The 19,180-nt window shown below is 43.3% G+C and overlaps 1 protein-coding gene across 1 annotated transcript; it reads right to left on the bottom strand.

Annotated features, from left to right (window-relative positions):
• Positions 1-110: 110 nt before the first annotated feature.
• PRSS8 (serine protease 8) lies at positions 111-18,509 on the bottom strand. The gene is made up of 6 exons (XM_058180468.1): positions 18,320-18,509; positions 8,289-8,312; positions 7,662-7,824; positions 5,802-6,076; positions 2,792-2,958; positions 111-2,310 (listed from the first exon to the last, which is right to left on the bottom strand). Exons 1-6 carry the CDS (start codon positions 18,381-18,383, stop codon positions 1,933-1,935), a joined length of 1,071 nt encoding a protein of 356 aa, XP_058036451.1. The 5' UTR covers positions 18,384-18,509; the 3' UTR covers positions 111-1,932.
• Positions 18,510-19,180: the final 671 nt, after the last annotated feature.

Genomic DNA, 19,180 nt, shown 5'->3' with positions numbered 1-19,180 from the left:
AGCAACTGCTTCGTAATCTGTTAAAAATTTTACCTAGTTCTACCTTGACATTTCTTGGGAGATTAAAGTCCACAAACCTTCCCTTTGGTAATAAATAAAAGTCGTACTAGTGTAGAATTACTGTTTTATTTAAAACCCTTCATTTCAAAAAGAACAACTGATTTCAGTCCTTCCTTAAAAGATGATCCGTACATTAGGTTTTTTTTTTAAGTGTGTGCAAACATAAATTACCTAAATAAAGTTGCAATCCTCTTTTCACCCAAAGAGGGCAATTTCAATCATCAGTCCCACTCCATTTAATTCTGCGTCCATGCTAGCAGATATTTCTGTCCAAGCATACTTGGAAACAAGTGGTCTCCTTCATCGCCTTCACATCAGGGTCCGTGCTGCTCCATAAATCTGTCAGGCTGACAATTGGTGACACAGAACAAAAACTGACGGTATCTCTTGACCTGAGGTGTCCACACACGTAAGAACATCCCAGAATCTCTGCCCTCATCCCACCTTGGAGGGGTTCATAAATTATACAGCGGAAACATCCAGAGGATGCATTTCCACCCCTGCACAATTTCGCCTTAAATCAGGCAAAACTGCAAGGCTAGCAGCACACAGAAGTGGGCCTAATCCCCCAGCCAAAGATCAAAAGGCAGCAGGTTAGTTTCAAAGTCCCAGCACCCCTGCCGAGCCTCCTTTTATTCAGTCTGTGAGCCAGAAGGAGAGGTGGGTAAATACCAAGTCACATAGAGAGCCCAGAAGTGGGGGGGGGAAGGGTCAAGTAAACCCAAACATGGGCGGAAGTGGTCCTATAGAACAGGGGTCTCCAACCTTGGCAACTTTAAGCCTGGAGGACTTCAACTCCCAGAATTCCCCAGCCAGCTTTGCTGGCTGGAGTATTCTGGGAGTTGAAGTCCTCCAGGCTTAAAGTTGCCAAGGTTGGAGACCCCTGCTATCGAATATATCCCTTTTTCAGAGCTCAGTGGTTGCATTGTACTTTAATAACATCCTTGATCTGTTTCACATAAGCTGAGACCATGACAACCTAAGACAGCAGAACTGCTAACCCTGTAAAAATCCTCTCACCATCCAAGTTAACTAATGTCATTGTCTACTTGGCAAGGCAATGATCTTTAAGTGGGAGAAATTACATTAAGGCACATTATACTGTTCTCCCTTGGGCAAGACATCAGACGGCGATCTCAATTAAATCCTAAGGAAGAAAGGATTCAGCTGACCGATTCTCTTCAAAGGGCTCAACTTTGGTCCTTGAATAACGTCCAACTATTGTGGAGGACCTTGTCTTCACAGCAACTGTTAGGAAGGCTACAAGAGAATTCACATTATGAGCAGGAAAGGAGGAACTGGACAGAGTGGAAGCTGTCTTGAAACCGATCACGTTTCAAAACGTATGCAAGGAATGCAATGGGAGAAGGGTGCCAACTACTCAACAGAGGGATTACTCATATTCAAACGCAGTTCAGGAATTTGCCTAAAAAGGACACTAGGCTCCCACTAATTTATGAAATTATGTCCACAGCAAAAAAAAAAAAAAACAGGTTTATTACAGATTTGTATCCAACTATGATTTTAAAAAAAGGCCAGGGAAAGGAAATGGGAAAGGGGCAAAAAATAGACACACTCGGAAAATTATGAATTAGATCCTCCGAGTAAAAGCCAGGAATAGGAGTGAAATAGTGAACTTTTTAAAAAGCCGTATGCTAGGCCAAGACCAAAAGTGGATTTACAAAATACACACTCAATGATCACCTGAGAGGCAGTTTGGGTAGGTACAGTACCACGTCCCAACTGAATCACTCTGCCTTCTCGGCCCAGCATGCAAAGAGAAAGCTTGAAGCACAGCAGGCTATGAAATAGGGAGGATAAAAATAGGAAGACAACCACATTCCCTGCGCAATTTTGGGTGGGAGTGGAAAATTACCACAGGCAGGTCTGGAGGAGGAGAAGAAGAAGTGGTAGACCAACCCAGCAGGCTAGGGAAACAGAACTGCTGGGAGGGATCTTGCCTGGGCTGAGGGGCCGGTTCCAGCCTGGTGAGGATTGGATGTCATCATAGGGGCCTCCCCCTCCTGTAGAATTGGAACATAAGGCCTCTTCCGGGGCTGCCTTTGTAGGGACTGCCACTTGCTGAAGCTGTACTTCTGGAACTTTTTCCTTAATCCAGTCGGCATAGAAAGGAAGGCGGATGTAAACACCAGGTCTGTTGGCAGCCCCACAGCTGGATCCCCAGCTCACGACGCCAGCCAGGAACCAGGCGTTGTCCACGAGACAGGAAAGGGGACCTCCGGAATCACCCTAAAAAACAACAATGAAAGGAATTAAAGTCATTTAATGGGATCATATATTTTTTTGAGGTGGGGGCGGTGGTAGCAAAGGAAAAGAAAAGAAGTTGAGAATCCGTTAGCATACTGCCTGATAATATGAAGAGGAGTCAGAAATGGAGAGAGGTTATAACAGTGATTTTCAAATCTGATAACTTTAAGATGGGTGGACTTCAACTCCCAGAATTCCCCAGCCAGTCTGGGGAATTCTGGGAGTTGAAGTCCACCCATCTTAAAGTTGCTAATGTTGAGAAACACCCTCTAGAGCACAAGCACTTGAAAACCAAACTGTTTATTAGCCTCCTCTAATAAAAGACTGCTTTCTTGTACAATCCTCATAAAATGCCTGAGAACACCTGCAGAGGATGGTTTTCATGGCCTTGTGTCTTAACACCAACACTACCACCACATTTGGCCAATTAATGGCACCTCTAACAACCTCCCAGTGGCCTCACCTGACAGGCATCCTTCTTGCCTTCTACAAAGCCAGCACACATCATGTCACGGTGGAGGGTGTGGGACTCCTCGGGATCTGGATTCCTTCTGTACAGGCACCTGCAGGTGTCCAGACCAATGATGGGCACTTCAAGTTGTTGTAGCGTCATGGGCGAGGGGAGGCTCGCTAGAGGGAAGGAGATGGTACAGAGTCAATATGGAGGCAAGACATCCTGAAGGATCTCATTTCTAAGTGTTAAGCAGGAGGGGTAGTCTTCCCTTGGGTGTGGAACCCAAACTAAGAAATGCTAGATTCTTCAGAACGTCCTGGAAGCCAAGCGGTCTCTACAACTGTTGACCATCCTCAGGTAACCAAAAGAGGTTATCCTTCTGGATTAGTCCAACATGGTTCTTAGCCCAGCACTTTCTCTCCCCCAACCAGATGTCTCTGGAATGAATGCTCACAAAGGCATGCTCTACTCCTGTCATCACGTCATAGCTACCCTTTGTAGATCCCCTGACCCCAACCCAGAAATAACATTGTCTTGAAGACTTAATATCTTGATGGAGCAATTCTTCATGAATGTGCCCAGTGCCCATAAAGTCAGTAGCCATCCCCATTCTTGTGGTAATGAACTCCACGGGTCAATTATGTGCGGTTGTAAAGATTTTCTTTTGTCAATTCTAGATCTCTTCGCAGCTTCATTAGATTCCCCGATCCAAACTGTTTTCAGAGAAGAAGAAAATCTCCATGATCTCTGGCCACATTCTCCACACCGTCTGTGCATGGCTTTATATACCTTGATCAGCCCTGATTGCAAGAAATTATAGTGCCAACATTGATCAGTCAATGTTTTTCCAAGCTAAATTTTTTTTTTCCCCTTGTAAAGGAAGCATTCAACCATTCTGAATGTTGGCTTACATTCTTCTGCATTTTCCCATTAATGGCTTCAAATTATTGTCTAGGACAAGGGTCCTCAAACTTGTTAAACAGGGGGCCAATTCACAGCTCCCCAGACTGTTGAGGGGCGGATCTGCTGGGTGGGTGTGTTTACGTGGTCATGTGACTGGGTGGGTGTGGCCAATTTAGCAGTCCATTTAACAATACACAGAAATTAAACTTGAATTTGTTATGCTCCTAGGGGTGGAAAGCAGGTTAGGGAAGGGATGTGGCTGCCTTGGGGTAAGTGTGGGTATGGGATTTGTGTGTGTGTGTGTGTGTGTGTGTCCCTCCCTCTCTCTCTGGAGAAGCAAAAACAGATCTATTTTTGGCCTCCTAGGGCCTCCACACGTCCCGTTTTTCGTCTCCTTGGTTTCCAGAAGGCAGGTGGGGGCCGGCGGGTAGGCGGGGCAATGTGGGCGAAGCAGCCTCATGGTCCCGCGTGGGCCAATTAATGGCTTCAGTGGGCCGTATCCAGAGCCCATGGGCCGTACTTTGAGGACCCCTGGCCTAGGAGATGGCACTATAATTTCTGGCAACCAGGGCTGTTTACAGTTCTTAAAAACCTTGACTTCCCTAGAGGTTTTCCAATTGCTATTCTGTTTTTATTATCCATATACTATTAAAATTCTCCTGTTCGTCTGTTTGTAACCTTTAATTGGGCAAAGCAGTGCATCGCAAGGCAACAATTTTTGAATCAACCTATCTCAAATGAGCTAATTTTAAAAGTGAGTCCAAATCCATGACCTATTATTCCTATGGGATTGAGATTTGACAGCTGTGGCTACTTCAGTGCTGCCATTATCAGACATGGTCACATGATTGCCATTTCCAATGCTTCCTGATGGTTTCCCACAAATCAGTGGGGAAGCCAGCAGGAAGTCAGACTTTGCTCCCATTGTTTTTCTGTCTTTCTGTGGTCCTTCTGTTTCTCAATTAATATCTCTCAAACAATAACCCAACAAGTTCATGGATTGTCAATGGTTATTATTACTATGGAATGTTTTCGTTTATTATTTTCTTTTAGATATTTATACCCCTGCAAGCTCCTAGTTTTTGATTTTTTAAAAATGGATGCCATAGAAATATAGTTCTTGAGCTATGACTGCAATGGAGCCCCAAACTTTCTATTGCTAAGTGAGCAATTTGTTAAGTGAGTTTTGCCCCCTTTTATGACCTTTCTTGCCACAGCTGCAGGGGTAAAATGCTACCGGTTCACACCGGTTCGGGCGAACCGGTAGTTTAAAGAAAACCCTACCGGTTCATCTGAACCAGTATTTTCGACAATCAGCTGTGCTGCGCAATTTATATTCGCTAGAAAGCAGGAAATCCTGCTTTCTAGTAAATCTAAATTGTGCGACACAGCTGTTCCGCCCCCCTCGCTGTCCTACTTACCTTCAAAAGGCTCTTTTTTCCGCACGAAGCATGAGTTTGGCATGCACTGTGTATGTATGTATGTATGCGCAGCATGTTTGGCGTGCACTGTGCATGCATGCGGGTAGCATGCATGGGTAGCATGGCCGGGCAGCGAACCGGTGGCAACCCACGAAGGATTTCACCACTGCACACTTGTTAAGTGAATCATTGCAGTTGATAAATTAGTACCACAGTGGTTAAGTGAACTGGCTTCCCCATTAATTTTGGTCATCAAAAGGGGATCACATGACCTTGGGACACAGCAACGCTCATAAGCATGGACCAGCTGCCAAGCATCTGAATTTTGATCACATGATCATGGGGCTCCTGCAAAGGTCATAAATGTGAAAAAGGTCATAAGTCACTTTTTTTCAATGCCGTAGTTAAGTCTGAACAGTCAGTGAATGAGCTGTTGTAAGTTGTGGACTACCTGTGCAGAAATGGTTCACCATTTTAGGTATATCAGCATCTTTGCATGCTTTAAATCAGAAAATAAAACAAAGCATGCCATCCTTTGGGCGCAAATGAAGCCACAAGTGCCACATTTATCCAGCCAGCTGATGAGAAATTCTGAGATTTATAATACCACACCATCCGAGGCCACTAAGGGTTTGGCAAAGAATAGGGATGACAGCCCTAGATGAAATCTCCAGGTGAAAATCTTTGGTCCTTACTAGATTCATGGACATTCCCCCAGCCTGTGACGGTGCACGTCATGCCTTGCGGGAAGCTGACTGAAGAGGCAGGCAGGCAGATCGGTCGTATGGTCCGAGAATACGGAATTGAGTCTTTGAGTTTCACCAGGGCAATGTCTCCTTGAGAGCCTTCGTCTTCATTGAAATCAGGATGCTTAACCACTTGGTCTATTTGCGTCACTTGGATATCTGGCGAGGGGTTTTTCAGCTGGTAGGACCCCAGGGTCACTTCATACAACTGGATGTCATTCCCCCTGTAGAGAGGAAGGGGGGTTTGCATCATTTCTAAGTTTGTAAGATCATCCCAAATGCATGAAAGGCCCCACTCTTCTCTTCCCAGCAAGGGCCAAACAGATTCACAATTACCCACGCATGGCAAGAAGACAATAATAATCCACCTGAGTTTCCATCTGCCCCACCAATGCTTAAATATATCCTTCTTTACTGTAAGCCAGCATTAAGCTAGTATGACACACAGCCATAAACCAAACTGTACATATTGTCCTTGACTTACAACTGTTTATTTAGTGACCGTTCGAAGTTACAATGGCACTGAAAAAGTGACTTGTGACTGTTTTTCACATTTAACAACCACTGCGGCATCCCCATTTGTCACATGATCGGAATTCGGATGCTTGGCAACATGGTTCACATTTATGATGGTTGCAGTGTCCGTGGGGTCATGTGATCCCCTTTTGCGACCTTCTGCCAAGCAAAGTCAACGGGGAAGCCAGGTTCACTTAATGACCTTGTCAGCTAACTTAACAATGGCAGGGACTTCCTTAACAGTTCCGGCAAGGAAGATCATAAAAGGGATTAAAAAATCACTTAAGAAATGTCTCACTTAGTAAGAGAAGTTCTGGGGCTCCGCTGTGGTCATAACGTGAGGACTAATCTGTAGATCCAAAGGGTTTGGAAACGCTCAATGATTAACAGCAGCAGTGGTGATGACCAAGCAGTCACACACTGTAATGAGAGAGCTGGAATCTCCCATTGACTGCATACTACAAACTCCACAATGCCACATGCATTAATTATCAAGGTTTGGGATACCGAATCCAGCAGCCTTGAAACTTTCTCTATAAGGAAGCTAGCAGCATGGGGGTCTGTTTTCTAATACCCACATCTTTTTTTAGATATTTTTTTTCATCTCAGCTTTATTATTTTTACAAATCGCTCAAGGTGGTGAACATACAGGTAGTCCTCGCCCTACAACCACAACCGAGCCCCACATTTATGTTGCTAAGTGAAAAGTGAGTTGAGTGAGTTTTGCCCCATGTTACGACTTTTCTTGCTGCGTGAAATCCCTGCAGTTGCTGGCTTAGTAACCCGGTTGTTAAGTGAATCTCACTTTTCCCCTGTTGACTTTGCTTGTCAGAAAGGACTCAAAAGGCGATCCCATGATCGTGGGACCCAGAACCAGTCATAAGTATGAACCAGTTTCCGAGCATCTGAATTTGAATCATGTGACCATGGGGATGCTGCAACAGTCATAAATATGAAAAATGGTCACAGGTCACTCCTTACAGTGCTGTTGTAAACTTTGAATGGTCACTAAGCAAACTGTTATAAGTGGAGGACTACCTGTACTTTCCTACTACTACTTTGTTCACAACTATGCTTTGAGGTGGGTTAGGCTGAGAGAGAATGATTGGCCCAAAGTCACCTAGTTAGCTTTCAAAACTAAGATGGGATTAGAACTCATGGTCTCCTAGAGATCCGCCCAAAGTCACCCAGCCAGCTTTCATGCCTAAGGCGGGACTAGAACTCACAGTCTCCTGGTTTCTAGCCTGGAGCCTTCACCACTAGTAACCAAACTTTGAAAGATACTTGACTTACTTTGGGAAGCAATGTGCAGCTGAAACCAACCACTGGGGGGCAATGAGGGTTGCCCCACAGGCATGATGACCATTGAAGTTCAGGTTGGCCTGCCATGGCCACTGTCCATTTTGAGCATTAGAACCGCCCACGATCCGTCCCAGGGCAGGCACCCCACACAACACTGCAGACAGATGATATTTTCATGAGTGGGGGGTGGGTGGATGGAAAAGCTTATTCTAGAATTCATGGTATTTGTTTCGTTCATTGCTGGCCGTCAAGTACAGCCATGGGATAAATTAGGAGTATGTTTCTGTTCCAGGGGAAGTTAATAAGAAAGATGATCAAAAGCTAGGAAATATCTGATCTTTATTTTAACAGTGCCTTCCTATTGCTGAAAAGGTAACGTGTGGAAAGTATGTGCACTTTGTCACTTCAATCTGGGAAGGCCAAGAATAGATAATCCTATTTTGAAAAAAGTCATAGAATCGAGGATTTCCATAGAAAGGTGTATTATCATTAAACCACGATTGTTAGAAACAGAAGCAAATCGGGATTTGAAGAGTAGAGGGCAGAATTCAATTAACCAGCGAAAAAAAGGAAAGGTAAGAAGATAGGCAGAATGTGGAACATTCATGAATCTCTTACTTTGTGCGCTGGCCTCTTTCATGACTGCAGAATAGGAACGGGAAACAAACATGAAAAAGAAGAAGAAAACAATATTAGAAGGACATAAAGATACCTGGTAATGTATTAATTACACCTCTTTATGGAAAGTGGTTTCTAGGAAACTCCTTTTCCTATTAGTATATAGGTAGTCTTCAGCTTACGGTTGCTCAGTTATGGCGGAACTAACTAAGGATATTTACGATCCAGATGCAGCGTTCCAGCGTTCATTTCATATGGGTTAGGGTCCCACAGTCACCTGTATTTTATGAGCATTTTGTGGAAAAGCAGTGTTTATTTCCGGTTTTCAGAAAAGCTACGCTCATAGCAAACCACCGCTTCATTTAACAACTATAGCCTCCACTTAATGACCATCACAAAAAGTCGTAAAATTGGATTTGTCACATGGGTAACCTGATGGACTACCATCACAAGGTTTAACCATGATGGGCAGGCTGCATTATGGTCATAACCTATGACCATAAATGAGCCCAAAATAAGCAAGAGAGTTCCTAGATGAGTTTTACCCTTTTTTACGACCTTTCTTGCCAGAGTTGTTAAGCGAATCACTGCAATCATTAAATTAGTAACTTGGTGTAAGTGAATCTGGCTTTACCCACTGAATTTGCTCATCAGAATGTCTCTGGGACAGTGCAACCGTCATAAATTTGAGCCTGTTGCCAAGTGGCTAAAATTTGATCACATGACCATGGAGATACTGCAATCGTCATAAGTGTGAAAAACAGTCATAAGTCATTTTTTCCAGTGCTGTTGTAACCTTGAGTGGTTACAACAGCACTAAACAAACAAATCACTAAAGAAATAGCTGAACATTGAGAATTGTCTATGCCAGGGGTCTGCAAACCTGGCTCTTTTAAGACTTGTGGACTTCAACTCCCAGAGTTCCTCAGCCAGCTTTGCTTAAAGCCTTAAAAGAGCCAAGTTTGCAAACACCTGGTCCACACCTAATGTCCACAGGAAGCCAATTTCCCCTTGATTCTGCTGACCATATGGCCTTAACTCTTTGATCCAAAACTGGCCTTAATTTGGGCCCAATGCTGAGCCACACAACTTTTAGGACAATAGAATGAGCGAGATGGAAGGGACCTTGGAGGTCTTCTAGTCCAGCCCCCTGCTCAAGCAGGAGAACCTATAATATTTCAGATAAGTGACCGTAGAGACTCTAGTTTCTTCTTAAAAACATCCAGTGATGGAGCATTCATGATTTCTGAAGGCAAGCTGTTCCACTGGTTAATTGTCCTCACTGTTACGAAGATTCTCCTTAATTCCACGTTGCTTCTCTCTTTGATTAGTTTCCAACCATTGTTTCTTGTCCTGCCCTCAGGTGCTTTGGAGAATAATCTGACCCCCTCTTCTTTGTGGCAGCCCCTCAAGTACTGGAATACTGCTATCATGTCACCCCTAATTCTTCTTTTCTTTAGATTAACCAAACCCAAATCTTGCAGCTGTTCTTCATAGATTTTAGTCTCCAGGCCTTATTTTTATTTAAGAGCATTTTGGAAGAAATGTATGGAGCATGCTGCACCTAAGAACCCACTCAGGTTATGTTCCCAAACTCCTTTGCCTTGAACAGCAGGGCAACAGGTAGCAATCCAACAGAAGCATCCGTGAAGGAAGCTGCCATGCATTGTGTGTATTGTGAAAGATGCAGGAAATAGATCATAAACTATAAAGTTAAGGTAAAGCCACAGCCCTTTCTAGGGCAAAAGTCCCAAACCAAACTGTACCAAAGCCCGTGTACTTTTCATTTTAGAAATAACTCCAAGAGATATCATCATCCTGATGGAAAAAGAAAGGGGATTTCTCGTGGGCTTTTCCTAAGTTTCCTTCTGAGGTTGCTCTAAAGCAGGGGTCACCAACCTTTTAGACCTCAGGGACCACTAAATTCATAATTTTAAATCCTGTGGGCCACTAATATGAATTTTTTAAAAAGAAAAATAGTATTTACTGCTATATAAAAAATGCAAATAATTTTTCTATGAACCACAAAAATTTTCCCATGGACCATCAGTGGTCCACGGACCACTGGTTGGTGACCACTGCTCTAAGGAATCTGAGTTAGTCTCTCTCTCTCTCTGCTCCTGGCCAGATTTTTCTTGGGGTAACTTTGCTTCCTAAGTATTTATTTCCTGCCTTGTGAGACTACACCAAACCCGGAATGCAACAACTTGCCACGACAATTCGATAATTCAATGTAATTATTTCAAATAATTAAATATTTACTTTAATTTCTGTCATCCATATTTCATTTTGTCCCTCCTTTAACGATTCTATTCCGCCATTTCTTAAATAATAGTTTAACTCTTGTCCCGCAGTGAGTTAGCCATGATGAGTTGTCCTAGGTCAAGGGTGCCAAACTCAAGACCTTCAGGGTACTTAAATCTGGCCCACGGGTCTACCCTGGAAACAGCAAAGGACCAGCTTGCAGTGCTTCTGCCAGCGAAAACAGCTTCTCGAGCTCCGTTTTCAGCTGCCACGGCCTGCAACTCCCTGCCAGTGAAAACGGCTTGAACTGCCACAGGCACCCCTGACAGGAGTGATGTCGAGCTGGCCATGCCCACCCTGGCTCCCCAGAGGTCAAATACAAGCTTGATGTGGCCCTCAATCAAGTTTGACTCCCATGTCCTACAGCAGGGGTCTGCAAACTTGGCTCTTTTAAGACTTGTGGATTTCAACTCCCAGAGTTCTTCAGCCAGCAAAGATCCACACCAAACTCCTCTGAAGTCCATTCCAACTGCAGAGGCATTAGGAACATAGGAAACATGACCAAATCTGCTTTTTCAGTTTTCATTTCATCACTAACCCCCTCATGCCTGCACCGTGATTAGCAAAACAAGCAAGAAGATGCATCAGCAAAGAACAAGGGCACTTCTGGAACCTTTTCAATATTCAATCTTTCAAGAGCAGTTTAACAGAATAGCATAGTTGGACGGGACCTTGGAGGTCTTCTAGTCCAACCCCTTGCTCAGACAGGAACACTATACCATTTCAGACAAATGGTTGCCCAATCTCTTCTTAAAAATTTCCAGTATTGGCGCATCCATGACTTTTGGAAGTAAGTCATTCCACTGATTCATTGTTCTGACTGTCAGGAAATTTCTCCTTAGTTCTAGACTGGTTCTTTCCTTGATTAGTTTCCACCCATTGCTTCTTGTCCGGCCTTCAGGTGCTTTGAAGAATAGCTTGACTCCCTCTTCTTTGTGGCAACCCCTGAGGTATTGGAACACTGCTATCATGTCTACCCTAGTCCTTCTTTTCATTAAACTAGACATACCCAGTTCCTGTAACTGCTCTTTGTGTTTTAGCCTCCAGTCCCCTAATCATCTTTGTTGCTCTTCTCTGCACTCTTTCTAGAGTCTCCACATCCTTTTTACATCGTGTGACCAAAGTGGGTTGCAGTATTCCAAGTGTGGCCTTACCAAGACATTATAAAGTGCTATTAACACTTCACATGATCATTGAATCACTTTACTGTCCCAATCCTGCAGTGTCAAAATATCCCCAGTTCTGCTCCACGCAAAGGTGATAATATATTACTTACATATATCTACACCCATCTACATCCTCTTTTTGTTATATATATTTATTTTGTTTATCAACAAGAATAAAAGAATAAAATAAAGATTCTCCTTCCCTTACATAATGGGTCTATAGATCAGATTTCCCATTCTTATTTAATAAAAATATTAAATAAACAAGTATTCCAGATGAGGGGATCTCTGATAATCAAATCAACCGCACCCATTCATCTCCTTATTTCATATCGCTTGTGTCTGATTGGTTTGTGCATGTGCAATAGAACATTGCAGAGAATTCCAGAACATCTGTTCCTCCTCAGAGGGGACCTTCCCAATTACTCTGAGGGTGGTTCACTCCTTTTCCAAAAATTATGTTCTCTACCTAGAAATGGTTTGTGGGGACCGGGATAAGCTTGGTTCTATGTGCAATACATACCTCACAGCAAAATGGCAAACAAATTGGATAAATAAACAAAAAACATTTTGAAGCAATTCTTACGAAGGGGAGCTGCAAAGTCATCAAGCCACCTTATCTTCTGCAAGCCCTGCAAAAGTGGCTGAACTCAGAACGTGGGAGGTGAAGTGAGACAAAATTCTTACAAATGGGGAATGAAACCTCCCCCCCCCTCTTCATAGAGTCATGAAGTTTCAGAGAGAAAAAATGGTATTTTTTTTCCTGTTGTTTCAACTATTCCATTGCTGAACCACAAATAAATCTGAGGGTTGTTCCCTGAGCGTGGTTGTCCCAAAGGTGCTTTTTCAAGAGGCAACTGGACTTTCTGATTTTGCTTTGTAGAAGTTTCGCTTCTCATCCAAAACGTCTTCAAAGAAAAAACATAAAGTCCTGTTGCCTCTTGAAAAAGCACCTTTGGGACAACCATGACCTGGATGACTGAGAATCTCCACAGACAATCTGAACTTGGCTTTTTTTTTTCTTGAAAACATTTCATTACCCAACTAGGTAACATCATCAGTGCTTGTGCTGAATATCCTCAGACCTAGCACCACTGAGGTTGGGTTAATGAAACATCTGCAGGAATGTTTCTGCATCTGAGGTTGGGTTAATGAAACATCTGCAGGAATCTGCAGAACAAACTCAGAGAGCACCAGCAATCCCACAGTTCAGCCCTGAGCCACAAATATCCTCTTCCGTTGGTACAAATATGCCTGTTCAGTTCTTGAAAACTGCTAATATTATAGGGCTACAGAAATCTGGAGGGTTTTTTTTTGAGCAGGACGAGAATCCTTGCACAGATTTGTATAAGTTCGATAAACTAGAGGTGAACAACTTAGGGCAGATGATGAGGCTAAATCAGAGGTCTCCAACCTTGGCAACTTTCAGCCTGGCGAATTTCAACTCCCAGAATCCCCCAGCCAGCAAAGCTGGCTGGGGAATTCTGGGAGTTGAAGTCCACCAGGCTGAAAGTTGCCAAGGTTGGAGACCTCTGAGCTAAATCATTCCATAATCTCAGTACCTCTGTTGAAAAGATTGGGACCTGAGTATCATGAGACAGGTAGATTACCTTTTCTTAATCAAATGCTGGCTGGGGATAATGGAAAACAGGGACCAACGCATCTGGAGGCTACTAAACAGAGAGAAGCTGAACTAGATAATCAAAATGGGTTTAAATAAAACCCATCTTGCATTTTCCAGATTGCAAAGTCTGAGTCATGGCATCCTTGCTGGAGATCCCCTTCCCACTATCCCTGATTGTGCTCTCTTGGTTGGATTTTGGGAATAAGGCCTTCCATTGAAGCCTGGATCAAATTAACCTTTCTGACCAGCTATTGTTCCTCCTTTTCCATCCAGCAGGATCTCTGTATGGTCAATGGGATGTCAATGTCTATCCATCAAAGGCACTTGGCATTTGGGGATCCCTGCTTTACTGCAACATAAAAAAATATTTGGCCCAACCATCCTGATTTCCTATGGTAAGATTGTGAAACAAGGACCCACAACATTCTTGTGGGGATATCGCATTTACTGCTATGTCTGCAGTAGTGGCCAAAATTGTGGAAACCTTTTGGGGAAAGTATTTTCTAAAAATAGCTAATAACACCACTTTTTTTTAGTAGTACCATAAAATTATATATCAATGGAAAGATAATTTAATCACGAATGTAATGCAATAAATTTTATGAAGGATTTGCTATTAGAATAGCAGTTATACTATAAGAAAAGTGAAACATGTAAAAAAATGAGATATACAAAAATGATCAAGTCAGTTAATATTTAGTTGGGTAACCTTTAGCATGAATTACAGCCTTACAATGTCTTCCCATGAAGTGAACCAAGTCTTTTAGTTCTGCAGTTGTTATAATGTGAAACCAAGATTGAATGATTGCTTCTATTAACTGGGTTTTATTGCTGGGTTGCTTCTAACTAACAAGTTTCTTTAGTCGGTTCCATAAATTTTCCATTGAGTTAAGATCTGGGCTATTCCAAGGCCATTCTAGCAGTGGAATATGATTATCTTGAAACTCCCCCCAAAAAAGCGGTGTTATTAGCCATCAAACCTCAAAAATACACTTTTCTCACCCAAAAGATTTCTAAAATTTTGGCCACTACTGTAAGCACTGACTCAGGTTTGTTGTCACATACCGTAAGTCTGCTCCCACCTCCCAACAGAGTCCTCAGCACAACATAACACCCCTGAAAAGCTCCTTAAAGATGTCACAGCTGACATCCAGCAGCTACTTCTAGGGCTCCAAGCCAAACTTGCTATCTGATCTTTCATGACAAAACTGTGGTTGAGTGAGCAACAAGGATGTCTAAAAACAGATCCAGGCTGACTTGTTAGGTTACCTGTTCATGACGTTCAAGCCTGCCACACCCTGAAGGAGAAAAAGTCATTGAAAGAAACTAGTCTGACCTATCCATGCCCTCTTACACACCAACTCATCTCCCAGGGCTCAACCTAGCAAGAACTGAACACCTGAGGGACACATTCGCATTACAAGGCTTTTTATTATTATTATTATTATTCTAAGAGCCATCAGCTTTAGTTGTGAACAAATGACACCCAACTTCACTCCTCAGGGGTGTTAAAATGCTGATATGGCTGGTTTCCAATACAGGTAATCCTCAACCTGCGATCACAAGTGAGCCCAAAGTTTTTGTTGTGAAGTGAAACATTTGTTAGGTGAGTTTTGCCCCATTTTATGACCTTTCGTGCCTCCGTTCTTAAGTGAATCACTTCAGTTGATAAGTTAGCAACCCAGTTGTTAAGTGAAATGTGGCTTCCCCATTGACTTTGCTTGTCAGGAGGTCATAAAAGGGGATCCCATGATCCCGGGACACAACAACGGTCATAAATATGAACTACTTGCCAAGCATCCAAATTTTGATCACATGATCATGCGGATGATGCAAAGGTCGTAGCTGGGAAAAACGATCCTAAGTCACTTTTTTGAGTACTGTGGTAATGCTGAACAGTCACTAAATGAACTATTGAAGTCGAGGACTATCTGCAAACCATTTTTTTTAACTCAAGAAAACAAAAGGCCAAGAAACATCCACCGTTTTCTGCCTCATTGTAAACCCGAGAGGCAGAATTTCAACGAATGCTCTTTTTCTCAGCAAGAACAGGTACAATCATCCTATAATTTTGCATTGCTGTTGGTAACAAAAACACAAGAAAAAACTGAATTTTCTGAAAATTCTCTGTTTTGGATGTAATCTTGGAAGAAAATAGCCCGAAGGGGACCACATTTACTAAGTGCCAGACATCACAATCCACCAAAAAGTGACAGGGGAAAACTAAAAATCAACAATGTATGCAGAATGACTTAAGTTCAATCCTTGGCACCAGATAAGAATCCAGAAGAAGCCCTATCCATTAGGTGCTAGCTTCAACATTGTGCTGAATCGCTATTATCATTGTTTTAACCATGGTTTGACCAACCCATTATATCCTTGTTTCAACTTTAACAATAAACTATGACCATTGATTTACATGCCATGATAGCTGGGTTCATGGATGTCACAAAGCTGAAACTAAGCAAGTCACATCATGTTTCAACACAATGCATGACCCAACCTGATATAACTTGACTTCTTATTGACTAATAATTTTTTTGCAGGTTTCAGTTGCTGGAAGTAATTTAAATTTGCGTTTTACATTTTGTAAAACTGTTCTTCTCCCCTTTGCAAAACCTAAAATACAAGGAAGCAGCAAACCCCAGAAAATAATAACCCATTATTTTTGAATACAGAGTTTGGAGGTTGTGGGTCAAGGCAAAGAAAAGAATCCTGTTTACCTGAATCCAGATCCTCGAGTTACGACCACAATGTCAAAATTTCTGTTGCTAAGGGAAACCAATGTAAATTTGAGTTTTGACCCATTCTGCCACCTTTCTTGCCACAGTTGTTAAGTGAATCCATGCAGTTGATAAGTTAGTACCATGGTTGTTAAGTGAATCTGACTTTGCTTGTAAGGTCACAAAAGGGGATCACATGACTCCAGGAAACTGCAACCCGTCATAAATATGAGCCAATTGCCAAGCATCTGAATTTTGATCATGTGACTTCAGGGCTGCAACAACGGTTGTCAACGTGAAAAGATGGATGTAAGGCACTTTTTTTCAGTGCCATTGTAAGTTGGAACGGTCCCTGAATGAACTATTTTAACTCAAGGACTACCTGTACTTTATTCTTATATTCCAGGACTGAGCGATGCTACTGCTGACTGGATAAGCCCTGAGGGCAAAGCATTTTATATCTCCTTATTTTGTTTCTTATTACAGACATCCTGCCCAACTGCAGGCTTGAAAGGATAAACAAATGTAAATACATGTGCAAAACATTCCAGGAACCGCTATTCCCAAGTGCCTTGATTTTAATGCCTCTTCTATTAAGAGTATTTAAGGTTTCAGCTTTCATGGAAGAAGATAATGGAAGTTTCAGAAGCAGCTCAAAGACTGGGTGTAGCTACCAAAAAGGAGATAATGCTTTTCTTCTTCTTTCTTTTTGGCTCCAAGAACCACATTTACTTCCAGAAGAGAAGGGGGAGGGGAAATCTCACTTCTCACCTTTGACTGATACTGTTATATTTCTACATCTGTCAGAAAGGACGTTGTGGGCCTGAAGGTTGCACATAAACAGTTAAACCTTTTTTCAAAGAGTAACTAAAAAGGATCTTAACACATCGGACTAGACAGAGGTTCCTATTTTGACAAGCCCTTCCTTTTAGCACATTCTAAGTATTGCAGCTTTCCTTCTAAAATTCCGGCAAGCAAAAATATGGTCAGTGTAGCTTTTCCGGGCCACAGATGTAACCACAGCTAACCAACTTTCCTTGGGGAATATCTTCCTAAAAAAGCATGAAAACTCCAATATACCGGCGGGGGGTGGGTATATAAGATGGCAAGTTTCTTCCTCAAGACATTCCACCCCTTTCTGTCTTTCTGTCTGTGTTTTCCCAATGCACAGACCTTTGCCCTCTTGTAAACTAACAAGGCCAGGCACCCTTTGCTAGTCATGCTCCTAAAAGCTGGTTTCAGGAAGAAGGGTGGGAAGACCAAGAAGTCTTAAATCAAATATAAAACCAAAAAGAGGATAGGGCTCTCCAACCAAGCATTCAGCACGAAGAGCTGTCATCTCACCCCTCTAGCAGAGGAGTGCATTAAAAACGTAAGACTCAAAACAGGAAGAGAAAACGGGGGGGGGGCTCCTTTAATCATTACAATCATCATTAAAACTTCAGTTTGAGGTCTCACCTCCAGAAGTTGTGAATGCTCCATCATTGAAAGATTTTAAGAGATTGGACAACTATTTGTCTGAAATGGTACAGGATTTCCTGCCTGAATCGGGGGTTGGACTAGAAGACCTCCAAGGTCCCTTCCAACTCTGGTTATTCTGTATTCTACCCTGATCATGCCACCTTGAGAAGACCTTTCAAAAGAGAGATCCAAATTAAGTCTGGAATGATGAGAAATAGAATTAAGGAAAGGATTCCGTAGAGCTGGAAGTATCTCCTTGGGCAGGAGCAATCACCCCCAGCCTCAGGCTCAAGAAGGATCAAGCTTTAAAGCTTAAAAAAAAAACAACGGTAAACTACGATCTCTGCATTTTAAGAATATATTTCTGGAAGCAACACAACAGTTATTCTGCAGGGCTGCTGATGTCCCCACTACAAGCCCTGATGAAGCCCACCCTTCCGTCCGATCCAAGTTCTTCACTGCCCCAAGCATGGAGCTCCACTTAGATCCCCCCACCCCACGCTCTGCAAAACCAACTTGGCACCTAAAGGCTTGAGCACTAGAAACTTGAAAGATCCACCCACACTCACCCAAGGAAACAAGCGGGGCATTATTATTACCACTCAGCCCGAAGTCTCGGCTGCAAACCGGGGCGGGATCGCGAAAAGTAGCCCGCGGCCAAACTGCAAGGTGCGCAGGACTCAACCAGGAGCGGAGCTGCCAGCTGCCTTTCCAAGCGCCCCGGACTGCTGTTGCCTGTCCTACTCTACTTACCGCCGGCGACGAGCAGCAACGACAGGAGCCCGGCGAGGTTCAGGCCACCCCGCAACCCCTCCATGGCGGGACCCAGGTGGATCGACGGCAAAGACGCTGATCCGCTGAAGAGGAGCGGCGAGGGGAGCCCAGGTAGAAGATCCTCAGAGCAGCCCGGCAGGCAGGTGCACTGAAGCGGCTCTGCCTTCGCCGGTGACGGACAAGCCGTCTAACCTGTCGGGGGAGGGCTGGGCGTCGGGCCAGAGCCAGTCAGAGGCTACAGACGACGCTCTTATTTGCATAGGGCGGTCTCGCACACCTTGTTGGCTTTGGTGGTTAAACTAGAGCCCGCCTGATTTTTTTCAGTCAAGGCGGGGAGGGGGGTTTCAGCACACAGCACCCCCAAATTGAGTTTTCCAGGCCGGGGTTATTGGAACGAGGCGTGTGAAGGGTCTGAGGACCACCCTACTAGCTGCCCTTTGAGTCTTCTGTAAGGTTTGTGGAAATGGTAATAGTTTGTCAAAAAGCAATCAGGTTTTAAAATTGTGTTTCTCAATCTTGGCCACTTTAAGAGGGCTGCCTGGGGAATTCTGGGAGTTGAAGTCCACCCCTCTTAAAGTGGCCAAGATTGAGAAGCACAGTTCAAGGAGGTTACACTAGTAAAGAAACAAACACTTTCAAGGAGGGCAAGCTTTCAGGTTTTGTTATATAATTCAGATATGGAATCTCTGATATTTCACCATTCAGATGCAAAGCCAAGAAACTGGGCCAGCCTTAGAGTCATGCTCTATATAAGGATGTTGCTTATACTTTCTTATCGGCTTAAGCAATGAAGAGAATAGAGCCGTATGTCAGCTAAATCAGGGGTCTCCAACCTTAGTA

This window comes from Ahaetulla prasina, chromosome 4 (genome assembly GCF_028640845.1).
Source record: "Ahaetulla prasina isolate Xishuangbanna chromosome 4, ASM2864084v1, whole genome shotgun sequence".
NCBI classification, from domain to species: Eukaryota; Metazoa; Chordata; class Lepidosauria; order Squamata; family Colubridae; genus Ahaetulla; species Ahaetulla prasina.
The sequence above is the reverse complement of the archived record's forward strand: the minus strand, read 5'-3'. Positions and strand labels throughout refer to the sequence as shown.